This window comes from Pundamilia nyererei, unplaced genomic scaffold (assembly GCF_000239375.1).
Source record: "Pundamilia nyererei isolate P.nyererei 1_Seehausen unplaced genomic scaffold, PunNye1.0 scaffold00321, whole genome shotgun sequence".
Classification (NCBI taxonomy): domain Eukaryota; kingdom Metazoa; phylum Chordata; class Actinopteri; order Cichliformes; family Cichlidae; genus Pundamilia; species Pundamilia nyererei.
The window spans coordinates 42731-55696 of record NW_005187722.1 but is presented as its reverse complement, the minus strand read 5'-3'; the positions used below and the strand labels follow the sequence as shown (position 1 = coordinate 55696).

Sequence of the window (12966 nt, the reverse complement as noted above, 5' to 3'; positions counted from 1 at the left end):
GTAAACCATCAACACAGACACAAACACAAGAAAACAGTCTTTGAATAGCTGTCCACTGTAGTGACCACTATGCGTGAAAAGGTTAATGTCCATCACTGGTCACCAGGTCTATCAATTTCCAGTTGAAGAGCCGTGAGCTTCTCCAAGATTTTATCCGTATTGCGTTCATGTATTTCTACCTTTGATGTTTCCTATGCAAATATTGAGATGACTTCCACCTACTTATCTTACTGCTGCGAGTCTGCAGAGAATAGTGGACTGACAGAGTTTAACAAGATGGACTCTAAGACAGTGCTGCTAATTCTTACTCTCTACTGTGCAGGTTAAACTCTACTAAAACGATTTTAATGTTCTTTTAACATCTGTTGAAAGTATTTAATTTTCTTTTCTTATCGGCCTGAATATTTCTATTGACAGGTGTAGATTCTCAGACTCTGACAGAATCTGGACCAGTGGATAAGAGGCCTGGAGAATCCCATAAATTGACCTGCACAACCTCTGGATTCACATTCAGCAGCTACAGTATGGATTGGATCAGACAGGCACCGGGCAAAGGGCTGGAGTGGATTGCTCACATCTGGGGCAGTGGTAGCAACACTTACTACTCTCAGTCGGTTCAAGGCCGTTTTATCATCTCCAGAGACAACAGCAGACAGCAGCTGTATCTGCAGATGAACAATCTGAAGACTGAAGATTCTGCTGTTTATTATTGTGCTCGAGACTCACAGTGACTGAAAGCATTTGAGCAGCTGTACAAAATCCTATTTCAAACTCACCCTCAAAACAACATCCTTGTTTTGAGTTTTGCTTTTTTTTTTTTTTTTTTTTAAGATTCAATAACAATAATAAATTCTGCTAATGAAACATTTTTTCCTGCTTTGTATGTATCACAACAATACATTTAATACAAAATGTTTTGAGTTTAATTCAATTCAATTTTATTTATATAGTGCAAAATCACCACAAAAGATGCCTCAGGGAACTTTATATTCTAAGGTAAAGACCCTACAATAATACAAAAAACTGAGAAATAAAATGCCTTAAGGTAGTAAAAAAAAGCATAAATATAATAAACAAAACAAAAAAAAATTATATCCGTGGGTTTCAACTGGTCAACTGTGGTTTCAACTATGGCATTTCAAACGCACAGTCCTTTTATTGTAATGAACACCAAGCACTTCCACAAAACTGTTCAGTATGTGGCTGCATCAGTGAGAGGGCAGAAGAGCTCATATCAGTTCAGCTTCAGTAACAACCATGTTCTCTGCAGCCCAGATACTGCTGCTGGCTACTGCATCCTGTGAGAAGCTTTGGTCAATTCGCACTACTAAATACAATGGAATTACTAATACTTGGATCACACAGAATGAAGGAAAACCAATGGAATGGATTTTACACATCTGATATGATGGGAGCAGTGACCATAACAATGTTTTTAAGAACAAGTTCAGCATCAGCAGAGACAATTCCACTGGCAAAGTGACAATAACAGGACATAATCTACAGCCCAAGGACACAGTTGTCTATTACTGTGCATGTTACTGCACAGTGATACAGAACACTGACAAGTGAAGTTTCACTTGTCAACAAATAATGAAATAACTTGTGTGACAACAGAGAAAAATGTACACAAATTAACAGTTCACAGTGTTTACCACAGTTTCTATTTTCTCTTTTTGTGAGGCGGGGTTATTCATTCTGAGTAAAAACTCTTTAATTATTAAATATTTCTGTCATAGGATTGAGGAGGTGCAAATGCAAATATTCTTTCTTCCACCTCTACTTATGAGACTGCTGAAACCATCTAGAGATAGTGGACCAACACACACACAGTTAAACAAGATGGACTGTAGGACAGTGCTGCTGCTTTTGACTGTCTGCTGTGCAGGTAAAACTCTCTAGTAAATAAATAAATAAATACAAAAAAGAAAAAAAAAGTTATTTTAATTTATGATTTAGATAATTTACTTTTTCTTTTATTGTGTGCCTGTTTGTTTCTTGACAGGTGTTGATGGTCAGACTCTGACTCAGTCTGAACCTGTGGTTAAAAGGCCCGGAGAATCCCACAGACTGACCTGTACAGGCTCTGGATTCACATTCAGCAGCCACTGGATGCATTGGATCAGACAGGCTCCTGGAAAAGGACTGGAGTGGATTGCTTTCATTTATACTGATAGTAGTGGCATGTTCTACTCTGATTCAGTCAGAGGCCGGTTTACCATCTCCAGAGACAACAGCAGACAGCAGCTGTATCTGCAGATGAACAGTCTGAAGACTGAAGATTCTGCTGTTTATTATTGTGCTCGAGACTCACAGTGACTGGAGCTTGTTTAGCAGCTGTACAAAATCCTACATGATTCAGGAGAAATAAGAATAAACAAGTTTTAGAGGAAAATACCAATAGAAACTCCACTAACTGCATGTCTTTGGATTGTGGAAGGAAGCCTGAACACGCAAAGAGAACATGATGAGAGAGATTATTGATGCCATCCAAGGTATCAATATTTAACTCAAGGGTTGTGCAGCCTGGACAGTCTTTGACCATGACCTTTCAGGTCTCTTGTTATTCTCTGATTGATAGCAGCTTTGCAATAGGTTGGCTCAGACAGGAAAATACGTGTATTAGGAAATTCTTTTCACTTACCCTTATACACATAGAAAAATAAAAACTAACTAAATAAATGAATGACTAAATACATTAATAAAATAAACACACAAATGAAAATGTGATTGTTAAAATCACTGTCCAGATAAAAAAGAAATAACCATGTTTTAGAATTTAGACTTAAAACTCCTGTGGCAGATCTTCTCAGGACACTAGAGGGCAGTCAGTGTTAAGTCTCTGTCTTTAGGAAACAACTAGATCAGCAATCACTCCACCAGTATATGTGACTGTGCTGTGGTCACAGATCAGGTCACAGGGTGCTTTCCTTTAAAAAGAAAGCACCCTGTGACCTAATCTTTTTCCAACTTAAAACACTGAAGGAATTGGATTGTTTATCAGTCAGAATAAAATGTATTTTCAGGATGCTCATATTAACAGATGTTACTGTTGCAACAGTTGAACCACAAAATGCAACTTTATCCTAATGCATCCATTCTACCAGCTAGTGCATACACTTTTGCAAACTTGATCACGGAGTCAAATGTGCAACATGTCTTCCTGTAGCCTATCCTTTCGAGCAAGTGAGTTTGGATTTCACCAGATTTAGAAAAACAGATCTTTGTTGTCTCTTTTTTCCACTCTCATCTTAAACTCTGTCTGTTATAGCTAGTAGTCACTATAGCAGGAGAAACAGTCATGATGTTGAATATTTAAGAGCCTGAAGCATCTGAAGTACAAAGACGAGCTTCAATTAAACTGTGCCAAACTGATCAGAAACTAACTTCAACAGGGCTGAGAAAATGAAGCTTCCAATTGTAGTGGATTACAGTAAAAACGTCCTTTAAAACACTATTTATCATAAAACATTTAGTTTACCCAAAAATATACTAACTACATATGATTTAAGACAGATTTATAAAGTACATTTAGTATATAGATGTATCAGAAGATAAATAAAAACACATTGCTGTGTGGTAGGTTTAAAAACGTAAAAAATAAAATGCAAATAAAAGTTAATAAAAATGGCTCCAGGGTTTGGAATTTTTGTGGGATTTTGATGTATCCTTTTGGATTTATGTGCTTTATGTCCAAGCCTTATATTTAGTCCTCTGATTATGCTTTTGTTGCTCAATGATACTAAATTTGTTTTCTTTGCTTCTAGTCCTTGTTTCCTGATTCTGAGTTCTGCATGTGGGCCTGACTCCTGCCTGCTACGCAACAAGCCTTCACAGTCAGTAGTCAGTGATGTTTTAATTACAGACTGTGTGGGTTGACAAACTCAAAAACACCTTTTATTGCTGGGGGGGCAGTGTAACGATGGTTAAATGTTATTTTACAGTGAAAGGTTGGCTATCTCTGCGCACTGTTGCTATTTCTTACATGTTTGGTTGTGCTGCAGGAAAAAGGGAGTTAATGTGTGCAGGAAGGGGAGGGGGGGTCCTTGTTGTTGTGTGACTGTACGGGGCTGAAGTGAGGTGTTGTACGAGAGCACTCTCCCCAGAGTTAACGGCCCGTTTGCCTGTGTTACGGAATAAACGGACAAACTGAGATTAAAAGTCTGGTTCTTGAGAACGTTACAATACTGTTTAGGTCAAGTGCCTTCTGTTTTAGCAATTTTTGTTCTACACATCATTCTTTCAGCTCAAGATTTGATTGATTGTTTTACCAAAAGTAATCCAAAACACACAAAAATGAAAAAAGTCAATTGTACAGTTGCTATAAATGTTTGTACATTGAGGCAGTTCTAGGTAGGAATTCATTTGTATCGTTTGAAATAGATTTTAGATGCCAGGAGAGAAAGGGATCGTGAGTCCACAGTTCAGGCAGCGGTTGATCCCTCTGGCATCTCTGCTGGAATTTCCAAGTGTGAACTTCTTAATCTTCTGTACTGCTTATCTCACAGGAGACGAAGGAATGAACAACTTCTCTCATCTGCACAAATCTTTTATACATTCTTTTTTTAGACTAGGGGGTCCTTAGTGTCTCATTCATTCCCCCTCCCATCCTTGTTGCACAAATACACACAGCCTCCAATCATGCCATCGTTGCCTGAACAACCCACTCCATACGGAATCTCAGTGTATCTCCATCTTATGTTGGTTAAACTTACACTTAATTCAATTCTGATTAGTATTAAAAGCAACTGAGATGATTACCTATGAGCAAAATCACATATAAATCATGACTCTGTGTTTGATAATTACAACATACTTAAAAAGATTTCTCTTATGAAAAATCATGCATAATGATGGCCTGCAGAGACACATTTCTTACTTTTCACATTCCTGCTGCTGGTCTCAAACACAGAGAGACACTAATTTGCCAAAGTAAAAGCTGAATCATGTCTACACACACAGAATTAAAACAGACATTTTCATAACTGCAACTACATTTCTCATTCAAAATATTATTGAGACTTATACTTTGATTACATGTTTGAGAAGATGATTTACTATTAGCAAAAGCAGATAAAGTCAGTTTTAGCACAGTATCATTTTACACATAAAGGTCAAGATGTCAAGTCACTCACCCTCTCTCAGACATGAGAGGTAAGTCCATCTCGCTTAAAAGTATACAGTATAATTTATAACGCCTGAATAAACAGTTACTCTCCATTTGATGCTACATCACATCACCTTTTTCAGGTGTTAAGGCATAATTTAATACTAAATTTTCTGTAAATTATGTAAATGTGTTTTCCATAAGAAATTGGTGAAAATGTTTTAATTCCATTATTTAATTTCAGATTCATTTGAAATGTTAAGTATTTGAGTACTCCTTTGTTTGAGGTCCCCAACATATGCAAATATTTACATGTCTTCCACCTACTTATCTGGCTGCTTCAAGTCTGGAGAGACTAGTGGACTGACTAAGTTAAACAAGATGGACTGTAGCACAGTGCTACTAATTTTGACTGTCTGCTGTGCAGGTAAAACTCTTCACAAAAACTCGTTCATGTTCTTATGTTATTTTTTTAACTGCCTGTTTATTTCTATTGATAGGTCTTGGTGGTCAGACTCTGACAGAATCTGGACCGGTGGTTAAAAGGCCAGGAGAATCTCACAGATTGACCTGTACAGCCTCTGGATTCACATTAAGCAGCTACGCTATGGACTGGATTAGACAGGTCCCAGGAAAAGGGCTGGAGTGGATTGCTCACATCTGGGGCAATGGTAACAGAGCATTCTACTCTCAGTCGGTTCAAGGCCGTTTTACCATCTCCAGAGACAACAACAGACAGCAGCTGTATCTGCAGATGAACAGTCTGAAAACTGAAGATTCTGCTGTTTATTACTGTGCTCGAGACTCACAGTGATTGAAATTCTTTAAGCAGCTGTACAAAATCCTACAGCCCTTTATGATATATTTATTTTGCATCATAACTGTGGTATTATGACAATATTCTAATACTTAATCTATTAAGACTATTACTGAAATAGTCTTTATTGCACTCGTTTGAGAAGTTCTTTACTTTTCACACAGTTAAACTCTCCACTGCTGTTTCCTGTGGTGCCATCATGAATGTGATCTCACTATCAACCAAAGTTACCCAAAGTTAATAAAACATAACGGTAAGTTAAAATGGTCACAGGAAGTTGTTCATATATGAGAGGATCATTTAACGCCTTACCAGACATCCCAGCTGTTTAAATAGGTTAAAAGCAAATGCAGAGTTTTAGTATCATTAAATATTCAGTGGTCTTTGTTTTTGCTAAAAATAGGGGCTCATTTTATTCCACAGATGTTCAAATAGCAACTATGGAAGAGAAAACACTGCCTACCTACTTGCACAAGCCTTTAACTGCTTTAACAAAGGAGAGGAAATCAGAGAAGAAAACGAACAGTCTACTCATTCATCATTTTAAATCGAAATAATCAGTAGCAAAAATTTTTAAATTAGGATCAAACCTTTCCTCATATTTGCCATCAGGCATGAACAGGCATTGAACAGGCTCATATATCTTCAGCTTGAAGAGCAACCATGTTCTCTGTACCTCTGATACTAATGCGCCTGCATCTTTTGTGGTGCTTTGATGGATTCACTCTAAAAAAAAAACCCACCTTAGAAACACTATTAAACAGATGATTGGTGGATATAGTGTTGACTTCTGTTTCTACAGGTGTTTACAGTGCCTAAAGTGCTCATTTATGGCATAGTGCTCATTTATGAATGCCATATCATATTTTGATGTGTATTCCTAATGACATTTTCTCCACATTTATATATTTCTTGTGAAATAACATATATATATTTAATTTGAGTGAAACTTGTATCAACAAACAATATCCACTTTCCAACTCGCAAAGAGAGCAACATTAATTACATTACAGCCATTGCATGTAATGGCAGCTTCCTATATATTATTATGTAAACCCAAGCCACAGAGACAGAACATACCCCAGAATTGTAATAAATATTCACGGAGTCAACATTTTCTATAACTGCAATCCAACATTAAAGTGCAGTATAATTGTCCCGGTTCAACACAATAAGGATGACTGCCAAGTTCATTCCAAATCATCTGATAACAGAGTGGGTGGAAGAGAAGTCACGGAGAAGTCACAAATCAATTACTGGAAGTCCTGGGTCAGGCACTAACATCTATTAGTCAGTTCAGAGCCCAATTCAACAGCCACAGAAAAGCCTTCAGAATATATGTAATTATGTTTGTTTTGATGAAAATGCAAATAGTGATCCTGTGAGACAGAATTAGCAATAAAGCTAACAGACAACTAATAATATATACACAAAGTATATACTGAAAATAGAGGTTTTTAAATTAGATTTTATTTTGAATATTTTTTTCAGGGTTAAAAAAATTTAAAAAAGGGAAAAGAGAATTCAAATAGGCTCCACTTTTAGAAAACCTTGAGATCAGTGATGAATCCAGTTCAGTGTGTGAACAACGCTGTAGCTGAATTTTAAACTGAAAACACTCAAACATGGTTGATTTTGTGTTCATAAACTCATTGGTTCTTATTTTTACATGCTCTACATTTATTTGTATATTATATTTTTTAAAAAGTGCCGCAGTCTTTATTAAAATGAAAAACATATTATGTTTATCACACTCAAATAACGGTACTGTGAACAATGATGAATCAAGAATTGTCCAGGACAAGAACAAGTAGAACCATGCTAGTTCTACTTGTGCGACAACAGAGAAGAATACTCATACATTAATCATTCATAGTTTTTAGCACAGTTCTTTTTTTGCGTTGTGGGTAATTACTTCTGAGTAAAACCTCTTAAATTATTCACCTTTTCTCTCCTATTTTTGAGGAGGGGCTGATGCAAATAATCTAAAGGAAAAAAAATAATAAAGAAAAAAAAGTTAGTAGACCAAAGAAGCAGTTTTTTTCTTTACATTAAGAAGAAAGTGTGTTGTTTATGAATCAGATTATGATTTATTTTCTACCTGGTCATGTTACATGCTTTTCTCCACTTTTACTGCCTGTGCTGTTGTTTTCATCTCAAATTGCTTGTCTCTAATATTGTCTCAAATTCAGTAGAATGAAAGTGATGGAGTAGGAAGGCACATGTGTGGCAGACACATTATTTTTACTTTACTGTCCCGGAGAGACAGTAAAGATGTCATGTATCATATCTGGTTATACCATGACAAGCTGATATTTCAGCTGGAGGGCCGGGAAAGCTCTGGAGTGGACTGGTAGAATGGATTCAGGTTCAAACTCTGCTAGCTATGGCAGCTCCTTTCAAAGTTGTTTCCTCATGACTGAAGACGTTCCCAGCAGCACTCAGTACCTCGAGATCAAGAGCCTGACAGCAGAAGATTCTGCTGTTTACTTCTGTGCCCAACAAAGCACAGTGAGTGAAATCAGAGGAGCAGGTGCACAAAAAACTCCCTGATTTCAAGCATCATGGCAAGTTGAGCATTTAAGACTGATTTTACTGACAGCCACAATGTGATGTAATATGAGAAGACATGAGGGTTTTGTTTTTTTGTTTTATCACACACACAAATGATGAAGTGCAGAAAACTTGAACACATAGTTGATCACTGTAAATAAACTGAAACAAGTCACACAAAGGCTCAGAGTAGAGCAGCTGCTGCTCCACATCGAAAGGAGCCAGCTGAGGTGGTTCGGGCATCTGACAAGGATGCCCCCTGGGCGCCTCCTGGGTGAGGTGTTCCAGGCATGTCCCACCGGGAGGAGGCCCCGGGGCAGACCCAGGACACGCTGGAGAGATTATATCTCTCGGCTGGCCTGGGAACGCCTTGGTATTCCCCCGGATAAGCTGGAGGAGGTGGCTGGGGAGAGGGAGGTCTGGGCCTCTTTGCTTAGGCTGCTGCCCCTGCGACCCGGCCCCGGACAAAGCGGATGAAGATGGATGGATGGATGGAAGTCACACAAAGGACTAGTGGTTTGAAGAGTCCCCCACCCACCAAGTTTGTATTTTCCAGCATTGTGCCACGCCTCTTTAAATAGATTAAAGTTAATAATCAAAAAAACATTTACCTGCACATCCTCTATAATAGCTATTACAACAGGCCCTGTATGCTCTCAGCCTTCCATATGCCCTTTGATAATTCAGATCTCATTCTAATTGTAATAGAATGATTCCTAAAAGAAGGAATTTCATTTGTTCTCTTCATGGTCACCTAAATTAGTTCATTTCATCTGTTTCTTCATGCTGATTACTTACTATTAGCACCTTTCCACAGAATCAGACATATTTTATTTCTTGAGTAATTCATTTCCTTTTGAGGATGTAACATTCTATTTATATTTGTAGCTTAACACTAAATTTTAATAGCGCAACCTTTAAATGTGTCATATAAACCACCCCTACAACTCCCAGAACAATCTTCAGCTTCCTTGTCTTCTATAATAATAATAATCAGACTAATATAATAATATAAGAAAATATATAAACATATAAAATAAATAATATAATAACATTATATTTCATATAAATTGTGATATAATAATAATAATACATTCATCCAAAACAGATTTTTGTAATAAAAAAAAGAAAAAGAAAAAGAAAGAAAGACAAGTGACTTGAATAAATATAGTGATATATCTATACTATCTTTCTAACATTTATTGAATGAAATAAATTTATAGCTTCAATCAAACAGTATAAGGCAATTAAATTGCCCAGGTTCAATGAATAATGACTAAATGGCAAAGTTCACTGCAGCAGGTGAGGAGGAGTCAATGCAAACTCAGATGTTTTTCATTTCTACTTATAGCAGAGGGGATGACAGAGAGCAGTGGACTCACAGTTTAACAGTATGGACTTCAGGGCACAACTGCTGCTTTTAACTCTCTGTTGGACAGGTTTGTTTATTTATTTATTTTACTAAGTTGTTTTGACTTCATTACCAGTTTATAACATATGACAACTTTCCTTTCTTTTGTTAGGCATTTATGGTGAGACTCTAACTGAGTCTTAAACTGTGGTTAAAAGGCCTGGAGATTCCCACAGGATGACCTATACAGCCTCTGAATTCACATTCAGCAGCTCCTGGATGGGCTGGATCAGACAGGCTCCTGGAAAAGGACTGGAGTGGGTTGCCACTATCAAATATGACAGTGGTGAGATCTATCACTCTCAGTCAGTCAGAGGCCGGCTTACCATCTCCAGAGACAACAACAGACAGCAGCTGTATCTGCAGATGAACAGTCTGAGGACTGAAGATTCTGCTATTTATTATTGTGCTCGAGAGCCACAGTGACTGGAGGTGCTTAAAGAGCCATACAAAATCCTTCAGAATGCATGTTTGTAAAACACAAAAATAAAAATGATTCTTACTAAGCAGACAATGACTTTATGCCTTTTTACTTTTTTACTTTTTACCAAACTCATGGCCTAGGCATCACTAACAGAAATAATCACATTTTAGTATTTTGAATGAAATATGTTCCGCTTCTCCTCATTTCATTATTAGTAACAAATCTCTCTTTTTAGAAAATGGTTAGCTCAGTGATGACTGCACCTTCTTATATGAATTAAGTTGTATTTTTCAATTTTAAAAAGAAACAACAAAGTATTTCTACTTTGTTGTTTCAAGATTTTTATGCAGCAACTTCATACTATCCTGTACTCTCCTTCTTCTAATGCAAATTCACATTTTACTAACACACGCAACCTTTGAACAAGTTGCCACCATCACAAACCTACGTCATCATGGGTATTATTTCAAGGGAGGAGGAAGAGATGAAGACAAACTGAGCTTTGCATATTTGATTATTAACTGTCAGCTAAACTTTGTTAAACTTTGAGTTACTTTAGATCAGTATCAGACTTCCTTGGATCCCAAAAGACTGCATCTTGAGAAGCTCACACTCAAAGACTTACATGGGATTAAATTATTCTAAAATTTGAAAAATAAAAAATAAAAAATGTTTATCCTATGAGAGCACCAATGCAACAGGTGGGGTCGGAAAGTGTGAAGGGAAAGCACTGAACTGGAAGTCTGATCGGTGGGGTGGAAGTGCTTTTTGGCAAAATCATGATTTTTCAACAACAGGTTATATCCTTCTTCTTTGTATTAATCTGTGAATTTAAATTTTAAGAAGAAATCAAACATGAAAAACAGCAATGAGCTATTAGCTCAGTCCTGCACTCTTATTCTACTAGTACAAATTCAAATATCGACAACTCCAACCAATTAAAAAAGTTGCCACTATCAGAAAGCTGCAAGCTGTCCTCGCCTTGTGTGTCTTTCTTTCTTTCTTTTCTTTTTTTCAAATCTATTACATCTAAGTGCTTCTTACACTCGGATCAGACAATTCCAAAACTGAAGACGAAAATATGAAAACAGGTTTTATTTCAGCATTTTTTTTCTTTTTGTATGGTATTAGGATCATTCATCAGGACGTTCATCTGGTTTTAAATAAAAATGCTTTTTATTAAACAATTTAATACAGTATATTACACACTAATATACAACAATATAATACAGTTCTAGTTGTAACATATTTACTAAACTATTTAAAATGGCAGCAAGGCAATGTATGCATTTATTGAAGCTGATCAAAATGTAAAAAAAATATATATGAAGAATATGCAAATATCGCAAAGGAGTGTGATAAATGTATGAGTAAGAGATAGCCAAGGTCACATCATTCCAGTTTACATTGCAGTCATGTTAGCTCTGATACTGCTCCTGACTGCTGGATCATGTGAGGAGTTTTTAGTGGATTAAAATCAATAAAACTTTCGAAATGCAGAATAATCAGATAAATAGTGGTTTTACTGTTGATTTCTGTTTCCACAGGTGTGTACAGTATAGATCTCATCCAGCCAGACTCAAGGATGGTGCAGCCTGGACAGTCTTTGACTGTCACCTGTCAGGTCTCTGGTTATTCTTTAACTGATGACAGCTATGCAACAGGTTGGATCAGACAGCGTGAAGGAAAAGCAATGGATTGGATTTTTTATCAGTGGGGTACTAGTGGTCTTCGGCAAAATGATGCTTTAAAGGACAAGTTCAGTTACAGCAGAGACACTTCTGCCAGAACAGCAACAATAACAGGCCAGAATCTGCAGACGGAGGACACAGCTGTTTATTACTGTGTGTGATAACGCACAGCAATGCAAACCACTGACAGACTTGCACAAATACTCAGACACCTGCCTAACAAAAATGATGGAAATGAAACAATGAACAATGTCATGCTCACTTCTTCCCTGAAAAAGAACCCATTAAGAATATAAATGCATTTTCCTAAAACTGAAGTTATGTCTTTATGTGTGAGAAACACTGATCCATGTCAAAGTGTAAAAACAGATCACAATAAATAGTTAAACATGAAATACATGAATTAAAAATCATCAAATTAAAAAATCTAAGGTTTCCATTTCAGCTAATGGAGTAAACAGGTGATCAGGAAACAGGTGAGTTGTTTCTTCACTAACTCTCTCTTCCTGCTTTCCTGCTGTCCACTGCCACATCATCTAAAAAAAGGCAAAAACTTTTTACAGCTTAACCAGGACAAAACTGAAGTTTTATTCGTCGGTCCCGAGGCTCAGAGAGAAAAACTCTTGTCTAAATTAGAGGCATTTTCACTATGTCCTTCGCTACAAGGGAAAAACCTGGGTGTTATTTTTGACTCTGAGCTTGGTTTTATCCCACATATTAAACATGTAACCAAAATTGGATTTTATCATCTAAAAAATATAGCCAGAGTCCGCCCTATTCTCTCTCGGGCCAACACAGAGATGCTGATGCATGCTTTTATTACCAGTCGCATTGATTACTGTAATGCCCTGCTCTCTGGTCTTCCTTAGAAGAATATTTCAACTTTACAACTTTTGCAAAACTCGGCAGCTCGTGTGCTGACGAAGACCAGAGGGCGGGCCCACATTACACCGGTTTTAGAAT

At 37.0% G+C, this 12966-nt stretch overlaps 3 gene segments (V, D, J or C); all 3 read left to right on the top strand.

Moving 5' to 3' along the window:
* The first annotated feature begins 262 nt into the window (after positions 1-262).
* Positions 263-731, top strand: LOC106456504 (Ig heavy chain V-III region 23-like). The segment is given in 2 exon segments: positions 263-322; positions 418-731. Coding segments are annotated over 2 exon segments (360 nt in total).
* Positions 732-1825: 1094 nt separating this feature from the next.
* On the top strand, positions 1826-2319 carry LOC102205782 (Ig heavy chain V-III region HIL-like). The segment is given in 2 exon segments: positions 1826-1888; positions 2006-2319. Coding segments are annotated over 2 exon segments (360 nt in total).
* A 3159-nt stretch (positions 2320-5478) lies between these two features.
* On the top strand, positions 5479-5921 carry LOC102210499 (Ig heavy chain V-III region HIL-like). The segment is given in 2 exon segments: positions 5479-5534; positions 5608-5921. Coding segments are annotated over 2 exon segments (360 nt in total).
* Positions 5922-12966: the final 7045 nt, after the last annotated feature.